Source organism: Monodelphis domestica, chromosome 4 (assembly GCF_027887165.1).
Source record: "Monodelphis domestica isolate mMonDom1 chromosome 4, mMonDom1.pri, whole genome shotgun sequence".
Lineage (NCBI taxonomy): Eukaryota > Metazoa > Chordata > Mammalia > Didelphimorphia > Didelphidae > Monodelphis > Monodelphis domestica.
In genome coordinates, this window is record NC_077230.1 from 34,907,773 (window position 1) to 34,922,877 (window position 15,105).

At 31.4% G+C, this 15,105-nt stretch overlaps 1 protein-coding gene across 1 annotated transcript in view; it reads left to right on the forward strand.

Moving 5' to 3' along the window:
* Nucleotides 1–5,003: 5,003 nt before the first annotated feature.
* The window catches only part of LOC107650478 (uncharacterized), a 36,450-nt gene continuing 26,348 nt past the window's right edge, over nt 5,004–15,105 (forward strand). Inside the window, exons 1-5 of the mRNA XM_056793285.1 lie at nt 5,004–5,132; nt 8,610–8,730; nt 10,460–10,567; nt 11,034–11,139; nt 12,940–13,022. Coding sequence (XP_056649263.1) covers nt 5,078–5,132; nt 8,610–8,730; nt 10,460–10,567; nt 11,034–11,139; nt 12,940–13,022 — 473 coding nt within the window. The 5' untranslated portion in view covers nt 5,004–5,077. The remainder of the gene's footprint in view (nt 5,133–8,609; nt 8,731–10,459; nt 10,568–11,033; nt 11,140–12,939; nt 13,023–15,105) is intronic.

Sequence of the window (15,105 nt, forward strand, 5' to 3'; positions counted from 1 at the left end):
TGTAAAGAGTGAAGAACTATAGAAACATGCATGGACTATATGCTATAGCACCCTTGAGCTATTTAGCTTTAGAATCTTTTTGTTTTTTAATTCTTACTATAAGCTTTTAATAGACACAAGGATCATTTGTTTTAGTTCTGTTTTTAGACCTGTGGCCTGAAGGAGCCATGTGCACTAGGAAAGAAAATAGGAAAAGTTACTTGGTTTAGAGGATCATATGTATCATCTAAGTTTCCCTAGTGCATATGGAAATATAAATGATCCAAGATAATTTCTTGGGATCTGAGAATGTCCATGAGAATAATAATCCACAGGAAGATCTCCATTGACTGCTGCTGCTGAAAGTAAGGACAAACTTGAGAACCCAATGACAGTTTTATTCTAAAGGCTAAAGCCAGAGATAGGGACTTGTGTATTTCTAAAGGGACCGACTTCTGTAGGCATGATGGGGCCTAGGAAGAAGAATCAAATTTCAGTTCAACAGGACTAAAACAATAGGAGATTCATGAATGCCTGATTCCCTTTTGTATGTGAATAAATTCTGTCACAAAGGTAAGTTTAATAAGAAGTTAAGGTGGCAGCTTTGTGTGTGTGTGTGTGTGTGTGTGTGTGTGTGTGTGTTTTGAATCATTTTCAATTGCAAACAATATTTAATACTAAATCTAGGAGGAGATAGGAAATCTTTACAGACTACTGTGTAGAAAGACAGACATAAGGTGACATAGTTATACCTTTCTTTGAAAGCTCAATGCTGGAAGCACTGGATTAGGGAAGGATATGGCAGATTTTGCAGCAAAAATGCAGGCTTCAGGGGAGAAAGACCTGCTAAGAAGTTTTGTGTGACAGAAGGGCAGGCCATGTTAGAGAGAAATGTTGGAAACGTCTCCACAGATAAGCTTTGGCAACTGGCTGGATGGAGGAGGAATGATGGACTGAGCCTGTGAAGAAGACAATAGTTGGTGAGGCAGGGTGATGAAATAGTGAGAGAGAGAAGAGGAAGAGGGGAGATTTTCTGATTAGAAAATAAGAATTTCAGCTTTGGAAATACTGAATATCAGATGTTTATAGAACAATGGTATAATTTAGAGAGGCATTACCTACCAAAAATTCCAGACTGGGATCTGGAAAGCTTACCACAATCTCAACACCCAAAGATTAAAGCCCAAATATTTGGAGAACCAAAAAAAAAAAAACAACCCACCCCAATATACTTCTTTTTCACTGTCCTCTGATCAGGACTGATCTTCCTTCACCACTCTGCCTACTGCTGCTGTCATAGAGCTAGAGAAAACATGCTTTTTGATGTCAGCAATAATTCACATTAGCTGTTGGGAGTGGAGCTATGTGGAAACGTGAGAGTGGTTTGGGTCCCTGAGTTGATTACATTAAAAAATTCCTTTAAAAAATCTTTTTCTCAACACTTTTCACATTTACATGAAAGGTTTTTATTCTTTTTAATTTTACATAGTTACAAGAGCCTTAGTTTAAAAGCCCTGGTTCACTTAAAAAATAAAACAAACAAAAAACCCTTGCCTTCTCACTTAGAATCAATGCTGTGTATAGTTTCCACAGCAGTAGAGTGGTAAGGGCTAGTCAATGGGGTTTAATCTTCTTGCCCAGGGTCACCAAGCTAGGAAGTGTCTGCGGCCATATTTGAACCCAGGACTTGGCTCTCAATTCACCGAGTCACCCAACTGCCTCCAAAGTGGTTCATTCTTGAAAGAAAATTGAAAAAAGTTACTTTTCTTTTGATGAGTTACATGAATGATTCCAGTCATCCAAGTATCCCTGAAACTCATAAATTCTTTTAGATGGTTTCTGAGGAACTGAAGCTAACATGAGAAAAATGTTCCCTAGAAACTTACCCAGTCACCTGTGGGGAAACAATAACAGCAGATTCTAAAGAATGCCAGAAAAAGGAGTCCATGAATTTGTAAGAACACATATTTCTATATATATGATATGTCTGAGGAAGCAGAGACAGTTCTGTACTTGCTACCTCTGGGCTAAGCCATATTATCCTCCTTGAGGGCTGGTTGTTTCTCTCAAGCTCGGTGCCCACCATAAATACTTGTTGGCTAACTGGATTGATAAATGGAATTGTTTACACACTCGTTGCTAGGGGAGCTTGTTTTGAAACTTAGGAAGTAAAATTATGTAAGTCTCAAGAAAGAGAAAGAAATCTAAATATTAAATGTATAAAGGTGGTAAAATGGAAAGATTATAGGCCTAAGCTGAGGTATCTGTTAACTTTTACTGCTGCTTTTTGACTGCTGGCTGACCATTCTGAGTTTCAAGGCAACTGAAGAGTTGATTCAAAAGAAATGACTGGTGGTTCCCTTAAGAGGGCCAAACACTCAACAGCCAATAAGAGATCATAGAACATAGAACAACTGTCAGGTTACCAAGGTATCAGGAGGATTATAAATAAAGGGAGGAGACTGGGGAGGTCATTCCTGCAAAGGAAACCAAGGAGGTAGGATGTGTTAAGGGTTGGAAGGGTGGCAGTTTGATAAATTGTGGAATTATTTGTTTTAGAGTAGTTGCTGGGTATTTCTTTTTGTTGTGGAATGGTTTGATATGGAATTGGTGATTTTTGATGTATACATTTTTAAAAAATATTGATAAACAGAATTCTAAAGGGGACCTCAGAGATTTTGTCCATTTTCAAAGGAATTTAAGAATATTGAGGAATCTATAAATATTATAAAATACTATAGCAGGTTCCAGGGGGAAAATATATCCTAACCAATATCTTCTAACGTGTTTTCTTTTTTCTTTTAATTATTTTTCTTTTTAACTTTTAAACATCATTTCAAGTTTTCTGTTTCATATGATTTTCACAATTTTGGTCAGTCCTCTAGTGAACAAATCTAAGAATATTGGGGAAAGAAGGAGTGGGATAAATGGAGGAAATTCTTCTTTATATAAATATTTAGACACATAAACCAATCTATCTATCTATCTATATCTATATCTATATATATATATATGTACTACATTTAAATAAATATATATAAGTCTGAATATAAATAGTATATACAATTAAAGTGAATTATTAATTAATGATCATCAATTAGTAGTTGTCACTAATTAATTGATTAATTATTGATCAACAATTGGTAATTATCCTTAATTAATAATTGGTTAAAATCAATTATTTATTATAAATCACTAAATAAGTGAATTATTTTATTTTTATTTATATATGTTTAATATATTTATTTATTTTAATACATTTTATTTTTATTTATTTATATACATATATTTTATTTATTAAATTTTTAATTTTTAATTTAATTTAATTATTTATGAATTCATTTAATTTAATTTTTAAAATTAATTGAAATTAATTAAATTATTAAAATATTAAAATACTACTTAATATTAATTATTAATTAGTGACAACCACCAATTAATGATCATTAATTAATCGATTATTAACTAATGACAATTACTAATTGATGATCATTAATTAATAATTGATAATAATTATTATTTTAACCACCATTAATTAATATTAGACAATTATTGATTAATCAGGATTGATTAATAATTAATCTTAATCAATTAGTAATTAATGAACATTAATGGATCTATTCCTGGTCATTGATTAATAATTAAATTAAGTGATTTTTAATGGATTATCATTAATTAATAATTGATAATGGTTATTATTTATAATAATTATTAAGTAATATTAGGTTATTTTTATTAATGATAATTGATATTAATTATTTTATACTCATTATTATTAATAACATCAAACAATTATTGATTTATTTGGTGAACAAATATTAACCAATTATTATGTGATAATGATTAATAATTACTATTAACAGATTATTGATAATCATCAATTAATCTTTAATAAATAATTGTTTAATATTAATTAATAACGATGGTTAAATAATAATTAATAATGATCATCAATTAATAATTGTCACTAATAAATTGATTAATTAATGATCATCAAATGGTAATTATCCTTAATTAATAATTGATTAATATTAATTATTGATTATTGATTATTTAATTTTTGTAGTTTAGTGTTTATTTAATTAATTAATTTATTTTAAAAAAATTTATTTTTATATATGTATACATAAATATATTTTCTTTACTAAATTTTTTATTTTTAAATTTAAATTTATTTATTTATAAATTTATTTAATGTAACTTTTAAATCAATTTATATAAATTATTTATTAAATTATTAAAATATTAAAGTATTAATCATTAAATATTGATTGATATTAATTATTAATTAGTGACCATCACTTTAATCTTTAGTATTAATTATTAATTAACTGGTTATTAAGTAATGATAATTAATCAATAATTTCTTTATAATAATTAATGATGATAAGTAATCAATATCAATCATTAATTAATATTGTGAATTAATAGTCAATTAATACCAATTATTAATGATGATTAATTAGTATTTGATTATATAATAATTAAATTATTATAATACAGTATGTTATATTGTATAAGTATACGTATAACATAATTATTTTTTATAAATTCTGATTAATTGAAAATAATAATTAATTAATGATCATTAATAATTTAATTCATTAACTAATATTAATATTTAATTAATGTTAAAGGATTGTTTTAAATATAAAGAATATAAAGAAAAGAATGTTAGTCAATGTGCCTTGTACCACTTACCATAAACATTACTTAGGCTATAGCAAAATTGTATATACCTTTAGAATTCCTCCCCTTCCATTAGGTATAATGCTGATTTTTCCCCCTCAAATTTAATGAATATATAGGAGTAAATTTGAAGATATGAGATACATTGTGTGAGGAAATATTATTCTTGTGTATATTGGGGTTGAACACTAAGATAAAAGGAATTTTTAAGGAGGATATCAATTAATGTCAAAAGACTGATCAAGAAAACTAATTTTTCTTAATAAAATTAATACACCACTGTAGTTTGAAATTATTTATATCTTGTTGACCATGCACTTTAAATTTTTTTTTATTTTTTTCAAATAAAGATAGAAATTTTTCTTGTTCAAGAAGCTTGTTGATAGCTTTTAATCATCTCTGTGAAAAAATGATGCAAAGAAGAGTCCAGAACCTCGATTTATTTTCTTGTCAAATAGACAAAGGTAAGCTTTAACTATAAAATTGCTTATTTCATACATGTATGCCATTCTTCATCAGTTTTATTTTAAGATTGTTTTTCATATCAATAAACATCAAATCTAGAGAATATTAAAAATATTAGGAATAACTCCCAAGTGAAGATTAAAGAGTGTATTTTTAACTGATAAATTTTTTGATATCATGACTTTTAAAATAGTGTCAAAAAGGTGAGTTATAGCAATAAGGCAAAAAATTTTAAGGAATAATCTGTAAAAGCATAGTAAGAATAAAATCGTTGCCTTTTATGGATAATATGATAGTTTATTTAGAATTCTATTCATCAATACAAAAGGTGGATGTAGGGAGGGCAGAACTAAGATGGTGGAGAAGCTACACAGACTCATCTCTCCTCTACGTACCAAATTAAAATAGGATAAAATGCCTAAAAAGAAATATTGGAGCACCATAATCTACAGAAAAATGGAGTGAAATAATTTTTCTATTTAAAACTACTTAGAAAGCCATTAGAAAAGTTCTTTGATTGAAGAGGAGTGCAAAAACAACAGAACGAGGCAGGTTCCGATAATTAAAGAGTCCTTGGACACTCCTGAATCATCAACAGGGGCTGCCAGAGCTCCCAGCCACAACCCTTTGCTGCCTTGACGGAGTGCCCATACACAGATCCAGGCAGCAGTTGTGGCAGACCTTATTGGGAGCACTTAGCACATCCCAATTCTTGCAACCTCAGAGGACAAGAGGACCCTGGTCACAGTTACCAGATGGAAAAGAATTCACATGGTTACTCATTGACCTGACCACAGGCCAGGAGAGTATTAAACACACTTGTCATTACATTATACAATGTTGAAAGAATTAAAAAAAAATTGGTCACTAAGAACTCTCAATGAAGCTGCACAAAGAACCTGAATCTTGGAACATACTTCTTTCTACATAGTTACAGAAAATGAGCAAACAACAATAACAAAAAACCCTCAACCATAGAAAGAAATTTTGTTGCCCGGGAAGACTTAAAATCAGAAGAAAATAGTGCTGCATCCAAAGCTTAGAAGGAAGAAAAGATATTAGCTATTTCACAACTCAAAATAGTCTACAAAGCAGAAATTGTCTAAATTATTTAGTGTAGTTTAAGAAACATGTCTCTGACACTTGCTAGTTGTGAAATGCTGGACAAGTCACTTAATCCTGTTTGCCCCAGTTTCCTCTTCTGTAATGAAGAGATAGCTGGAGAAGAAACTGGAACATTAGCTTCACGAGGAAAATTCCAAATCAAGTCATAAAGAGTCAGATACAACTGACTGACAAAAAAAGAAGGATCAATGGTCAATTAGAGGAACAGATTAGGTGTAGAAAATGCTGAATAAAAAAGGGCCTTGTAAAATGTACCTTTGATAAACTCAAAGTCCTTAGACTGTGCTAGAATTAGGAATTATTTTTTAAAACTGCTGGGAAAATTGGAAATGCTTTGAGACGACTTTTTATATAAGTTGTCTTTTATGGTGAATATGTGAACCCACAAATGATCCATAAATAAACTTTGGGGTTCTGTGATCTTGGAAGAGAGAAAAAAATGCATGTTTTTTTCAATAACATTTCATTCAAATTTAACAAATTCCAATAACAATTTTTATAATACACTTTGATATCTGGTATGGTTAGATCATCTTCCATCATATTATTTTTCACTATTTCCATTGATAATCTTGACCTTGTTTAGTGAAAAATAATATGATGGAAGATGATCTAACCATACCAGATATCAAAGTGTATTATTATAAAGTACTTATCTTCAAACTAATCTATTATTGATGAAGAAAGAGTAGTGAATCCATGGAATAGAGTAGGTACACACAATATGCACAGTAGAAATGACTTTAGTAATGTTGTGTTTCTTACATGCAAAAATCCATATTTTAGGGTCAAGAACTCACTGGGTCAAAAACTGCTGGGAAAACCAGAAAGCATTTTGCTAGAAACTAGATGTAGACCAATGCCGCACATCATGTATCAAGATAAGGTCAAAGTGGCATTTGATTTATGCATTCAGGATAATGCCAAATTTAAATTAGGGGGAAAAGAATTATCAAATAAAGGACAGAGAACATGATAGGAGGTGCAATGGATCATATTCATTACCTTTAAAAGTTTTCCACACAAAACCAGAGAGAAAGAAGAAAAATGGGAAAAAATTTAAAGATCTGATTAAGGCCTCATTTCTCAAAGATATAGAGCACTGGATCAACTTTATAAAGAATACAGGTTGTTCCCCAATTCATAGATCCTAAAATTATATGAATAATCAGTTTTCAGATGAAGAAATAAAAACTGTCTCTAGCCACATAAAAAAGCACTAAATCACTATGAAGAATACAAATTTAAACAACTCTTACTTACCTTTTCATGCCTATCAAATTTTCTTAACGAGACAGGAAAGGAAAATGAAAAATGTTGGAGGTGATGGGGGAATATTTGAGACACTCATGTACAGATCGTGGAATTGTGAACTGATTCATCTATTCTAGAGAACAATGTGGACATATGCTCAAAGAGCTATGCAATTGTGCATATTCTTTGACTTGGCAATATCACGACTAAGACAGTATCCCAAAGAGATTATAAATTTTTAAAAAATGAAAAGAAAATGTCCCTATATGTACAAAATAATTCATGGCAGTTCTTTTTCGTGTTGAAGAACTTAAAATTTCAGGGATAACATTCAATTGTGAAATGGCTGAAAATTTTGTGGTATATGATTGTAATAATATTATTGTGACATGAAATGATGATTAAGATGCTTTCAAAAAACCTGGAAGACTTATATGAACTGATGCATAATGAAGGGAGCAGAAGCAGAACACTGGGTGCATGAACAGCAATGCTATGCAATGATCAATTGTAAATGACTTTGCTATGCCCAGAAATACAAAGATTGAAAGACAGTTCTGAAGAACAGAAAAATGTTATCCACTTACAGTGGAAAAGGTGATGGAATCTAAATGCAGAGCAAAACATATTTATTTTACTTTATTTTCCTTTTTACCTGGTATGTTTTATTTCTCAACATGATGAATAAGGAAGGAAATATGTTTTACATGACTGCATATGTATAATCTTTATCAAATTGCTTACCTTTTTAATGAGGTTGGAGACCAGGGTGAGTAGGAAAGAATTTGGAAGTTAAAATAGATTTTATATGTCCTTAGAAAAAAATTTAATTATTAAAAATGTCTTAATGTGCTTATATGCTGAAAGGTAGAAAGTTCAGCAAAATCATTGGTCTAGGGGAGACTGTAACAGAGTCAGATATATATTGCTAATTATTAAGGAAAAGATACCGGTAAAGTATAGGTGGATGGCTTATAATTCCAGTGCAAAGCTAGACTGACCAGGCCAACTGTACTGGGAGGAAATTTTATTCTTACTGTTGCTTCAGATGTTTTAGGCTTTCATTATTATTACTATTATTATTTTTGTATTTATAGGGGACAACGAACTGGGGCTTTGTACTTGTATCTTCTTTGATCCAGCAGATGAGGATGGAAAGGAACCAGGGGTTTTTATAACTGAAATTATTGAAGGAGGTGCAGTTCACAAACTTGGATGGTGAGTTTGGTTTTGTAATTTTATAAGAATTGACTTTGTAGGGAGGATTTAACTTCATTCTAAAAAGGGTTAATATTGTAAACATGGAAAGTGACTACACAAATAAAATCTCTGAAAAAATACAGAAATATCAACTTTAAAAATATTGTCATGACCAAGCTAGTAAGGAAATGGAATTGGCTTGGAAACAAAGATTCTATAATTCCACTCCAACTTGGTCTGTAAACCGTGACTTTATTCTTGATCATTGAGAAGGTCTTTAATAATTGCCATAATGAGCCCATTGTAAACATGTGCCCAGCTATTTCCAAATCAGGTCAAATTAACAAGTATTTATAAATCTATACCATTCCAGAACCTGTGCTCTCCATGAAGGGATATAAAAAAGTGGGAAAATAGTTCTTGATTTGGAGAAATGAAAAATTGAATTGACTAGGCAACAAACAAGTTACTATTGTGTGCAGAAAAGATCTATGCTAAATAAATGTGAGAAAATCTGGGTGTGGGGGATACTTTGGTTGTATTAGAAAAAATGGTATCCATGAGACACTGGCAACTATCTTCAGAGATTATTGAAATTTGACTATACAATAAAATAATTCCTGAATTGAGAGAGGGCTTCCTAGATATAGGAATGTAGGAATATACATTTAAAATATTTCTATAAACTGCCCAAAGTTAATCCTTGAGAAAGGAAAAAAATAAATGCTAATAGGTTGCCAAATCATAAATTTAACCTTGTAAGAAATTACTATGTAACTGAGGTCAAATGGTACCCTCTATGTCCTTGCTCATGATGTAATTTTGGACTTTAAAATGGAATTCTTCCTGAGATGACACTCTGTTACATAGAACTGAAAGCAAAAAAACGCCATCAGGCATTCTGTTTCTAAGCGTGAGGCTCATTACTTCTTCATCCCCAACTCACTTAGCCCAGATGGTTTTAGAATTTTTTCTTGCTTCCTAGATTGTAACAGAATTGATTTCATTAGCTGCCCATCCTGAATATCCCAGATAAATGGTGGAAATTTTCTCCTCTTAACCTCCCAAAGTTGTTTTCTTTTCCTAAGTTTCAATGATGGCATGTATCTGTTTATTATCACCCAAGGTCTCTACAATAAAAATATCAACTAGAAGTTTCCTTCTGAATTATCGTCTCCTTACTCAGTCTTCAGTCAGTGGGGCATTGTCTGATACCTCAGAAGAATCATTTGTTTTAGTTTCTGCAGATCCTATTGACTTTCTGAAGAATATTAAAATTGAAACAATACTCTGATAATTGTTTGGAGGAGGGCATCTGTGTTTGTGGATGATTTCTCTTGGATCCTCCTCACTGTGTTTTCCAAGATCTGCCAAAGTCCCTTCCTTTTTCAATCTCATTTCATTATTGAGACTTAGCCAGCTGGAAAGGCTTGGAGTACAGACCCAGTTATGAACACTAATCATCTTTGAAGCCCACTTAAAAAAAATCCAGGGAAGAATCCCCAGACAGGCTGCAGGGTAATGAAATTATTGAGACACACCAGCCCTCTAAGTCTTCTGATTAATTTGTAGAGAAGTGGTGACTGAAAAATTTGTAAGTGGCAACCATTATAGTAATGGTATGATGAGTCATTGAAGTCTATCTCTTAAATTAGTACCACATCTTCTAATCATACACATGCATTGGGCTTTTAGGTCATAAATATCTTCAATGTAATTTTAATTACTATGCAATTCTATTTTTCAGTATCCGTGTATTTGACCAGATTATTAAAATAGGTGACATCAATCTAATTGGATTGGATGAAGCAGAAATCGTCTCTACTTTTAAAAAAATGGACGATTCTCCTTTCCAGTAAGTAAATTTTCCCATATTTCTTTTAAGATGCAGAGATGGCTAGATCATTGTTTTTGATTTGGAAATTTCTTTAGCAATGTGTTCAAACAGAAAAATTGGGGAGAAAGAAAGCCTAATTAACATGTTTAAATAATTTCTCTTTTTGTCTTCTTTTGCTAGGAAATGACCCTCTTTTTTTCTGTTCAGCAGTTCACAAGATATTTTAGGACCCATTTGCACCTTCCTTTCTGAATACTCTATCACATCTCAAGCAAACCCTTGATTTTCATTTGCATTTATTTTTAGTTAATGAATTTTTATTTTCTTGGCAAATAATGCTCCTTGAACCTGAGGAGGTTGTTTTGTTTTGTTTTGTTTTGTTTTTGTAAGAATGAAAGCTTAGCTGAATTTCCCCATTCTGTTTTTTGCATGGCTATGTCTTTATCCAAAGTACATAAATTAAATGTGGATATTTTGTACCTAGGATTGAAATTGGCCGCGAACCACCTGAAGTCAAGTCAGAACTTATCGAACTCCTTGAGTTGTCAGAGGAAAGGAAGAAATATTTTATGGATTCGCTCATAGTACAGGTATTATGTGAACCAAATAAAAAAATGCAGAAACGCAAAATTCTTTCTTTTTTATCATAACAATATTAAAATAAAAATTTTGTTCTTTAAAAAATTTCCTTTCCTACTCTTGAGTAACTTCATCTTAATTTATTACATACTTTTTTATTGTTCCTCTTTTATGCAATTTTATCAATGTCTCTGAGATTTACATTCTAATCTTCTCTGATGCACTCCAACCTTCACCACTGAATTATCATTTGTAGTATAGAGAAAGAATTAAGCAAAACTGAACAATAAATACAGCAACTGAATCTGATAGTTTTTGCTCCTTTCTGAACAAAGGAGATATATTTGTGTGTATGTGTATGTATATTTTTATATCTCTAGCTTTTGTCCCAGACTAAGATTTTCCATTACAATTAGTCAGAGGATGGCAATCTTTTAATGCTGCTTTAATTTACCTTAGTATTAAAGAGCCTTCTGTTTCTGCTTACTTTACATTATTTAATGTGGGGTTTTTTAATGTCTCATAGAATTCTTATTGTTAATTTCAAAAACTTAATAATATCTCATTATATAATATATCACAGCATTTGTTCAGGGCTTCCCAAATTAACAGACACTTTGTATTCAGACAAAGAATATGTGAGTGTATCCATATTCCCTTGATTTCCTGCCTTTGATGACTTTGGATTTTCTCTTCTATTCTAGTTGCATTGATTTTTTTCATGTTAAACCTTTCTTAGTAGTGCAAATTTTCTATTTTTTCTTTTATAATGATCACTAACCCCCTCGTTTTTTACCATCAATATTACTCACAAATATAGGTCTAAGAGGTCTTATTCCTGTTGTTTTTCTAATTTTGAATGCTATATGGATATTGGTTGATATTAAGGTTGTATATGCAACTTGAATTCATTATGGTAAATTATATACCCTTTTGTATTCAAACTTTCATTTGTATCACATGATTTCCAGTTTTTCTCAGGCCTTCCAGAATACAGAATCCTTCTTCTCTCATTTTTGTTTTTGGGTTTTTGAACCCCTGGATTGCTGAGTTAATTATCTTCTGGGACTTCCTTATGTAGAATATTTTATGAACTCTTAATTATTGTCAAGTAATCTTGAATAATTTTATTAATTTTGAAGGTTCAGTTTGAGGACCTGTTAATTTTAGACCTCTTTTATTATTCTTGTTTTTAACATTTCCACTAAGATTCCTTTTCACAACAATCTCTGACCAACAATGTTTTTTTTTTTTTATGTCTTTCTGGATCCTATCTCTAAGGCTTTTCCCAAAATGCTGGTCTACCAATCTGTAAGCCCCTGGAGGTGAAGGAATGTTTTATCTTTATATCCCCAGGACAACACACGGGCTTGCACTTTTTAGATGCTTAAGAAATTATGATTGAATTAGTTGCTCATGTTGTTATGCTGATGCATAAGCAGGCTCTTGCTTTTTATTCTGTGCTGTTTAGCTAGATGTTTTGGAAAACTCTTTAAAATGTTTTACTATAATTTTGAAATGCCCATCCTTCCTCTAATAATGATAATGTCTTTGGAAGAAAGATCAAAGAATATATTTAATCTTTCAAAGTGTGTATATGGGTATATTGGTATATATTTCATTTTGCAAAAAGTATAAAAGTATTTACTACTGCCTCCTTAAAACCTCTTTCCTATCCAATTATGAAATCTTTAAACATTAGCACATTAGGAGAGTGGATTTTGTTTGTTTATTTTAAGCATGTTCTTGAGATTTCTTAGCTTTAGGCCTATATTGTAATTACACTTTCTAAACATTTTCTCCATTTAAAGGAAAAAATTGGAGATATCACTATTGTGAGAGGACAAGCAAGTATTTGTAGAAGTCCAAGAGTACCATGGTTCTGGATGGCCAGGTATATATATATATATATGTGTATATATATATATATAGGTATATATATATAAGCTTTTATTGTGTATGTAAACCAGTGGTTTTTTTAGACAAAACTTAGTGAAAGATTAATAATAAAATAACTATATGGTTTTGCCTCTAAATTCCATTTACTGGGAAGATTTCCAAATTGGATACTCAATTAAAAAAATGTTTATATTCAGTGGGTTTTTTGGATAATATTTTCCTGATGAGGAATGGCCTCCATTTCTGGCTTATAAATATATAGAATGAAATAATATAATGCATTAAAATAAGTAAATATCAGGAATAGAAGAAATCTGGAGACATCTTGATAAACTTTGATGTAAAGCAAATAGAACAGATAAAAACAAAAACAAAAAGAATGTTTTTTTAAACTTTACCTTCTGTCCTATAATTGAAGCTAAGTGTCAGTTCCAAAGCATAAGAGCAGTAAGAGCTAGGCATTGGGGTCAAATGACCAGGCCAGGGTCACATAGCAAAGAAGTACCTGAGGACAGATTTGAGTACAGGACCTCCCATCTCCAGGATCTCTCTATCTACTCATCCAATTAGCTGTTCATGAGAATATATTTTTTGTGAATTAAGACAAAAAAGGTCTAGAGAGAGCAATGGATAAGCAAAAAATGTTAGGCAGAAGAATAGATTTAAAAATGTTATTTTAGAGTGTTTCACTGACTCCCTATTATGTAAATTCATGTGCAAAATAAATAGCATAAAAAGGCTAGAGTCTCCTAAGCATGATGATTGTTCCTTAGGTTACTAAAAGTGTGGAATCAAGCATGAAACTCCCTAGGTTTCTTCAAATGCACAATATATTTTAGACTCTTCATACATCTAGTGATAATGTCCAATTCTGATTGTATCTCTCCAGAACTTCTTAAATACTGACACCGTTTTAGTAAAAAATTCAGAGTTTTTTGCACTCATTGCTTTCTAGAATTATTGAACATATAGAAAGATGAATTTTTTCAAATAACTATGGTCACTCCAAGATAGATGCAAAGTTAAGACAGTGAAGTTTCCTGAAGTCACAACTTATTGTCATATTGTTGTTCAGTTGTATAATTCTTCCTAGGACATTCTTCGGAGTTTTCTTGGCAAAAATACTAGAGTGGTTTGCTATTTCCTTCTCTAGCTCATTTAACAGGTGAGGAAACTGAGGCAAACATGATTAAGTGACTTGCCTAGTGTTACACAGTTAATAAGTATTTGATTTGATGACTGAATTTTAATTTTTTAAAAGATGAGACTTTCCTTACTCTAGGCTTGACACATCCAGTGTGCCACCTACCTATCCTTGCTGCCACTAATATTCACATTTTGAGTTGGATTACCTAGAGAAAACAGTAAAATATAACTCAGCTGTGTGCCTGTGATATTAAATAGGGATAGGAATTTCCCAAAGAAGTATAACAGTGACAAAGGATTGTAAAGTTTAAAATTAGTGGTTGGACGATGATTATATGAAATTATGTGATTGCCAGGACGTATTCCAAGTTGAGTCAGAATTTATTTACAAATAGAGAGGAAACAATAAAGAAGAGAAATGTAAGGGGGATGGAGAAGTTATCTATACTATCAATCTAAATGCTTTTCTCTGGTTCTGCTTAATCCAGAAAGAGATTAATTAGCTCTTAACCAGGAACCTTGCAGCCTCCTCCAAGATGGAAGTTAGTCTCTCCAAAATCTAGGAGAGGGATCAGCCTTTTACTCACCCAAGGGAATAATCCTAGAGTCAGAGTCCAATTAGAAGCATAGTTCCAAACCCATGATCCAAGCAAGTCTCCAGCAAAGCTCCCTTGAAGACTATCTAAGACTATCTCCAGAAGACAATCTCTTCAGACTATCTTCTCAAAGACAATCAATCTGCCCTAAAGAAGTTCAGGGTTTGCTTTTAATGGTGACTTCTTGTCCCCTCCCCTCTTCTCAGGGGTCAGTCACAGTTTCCTAATTGTCTACCACTGCCCATGGGGCAGTTTGGGTAGGATCAACTTTTCACCTTCTGAAGGTTAAATTCTCATCAAAAAGATTCACAGATTCCTGGCTTACTGAGGGGTGAA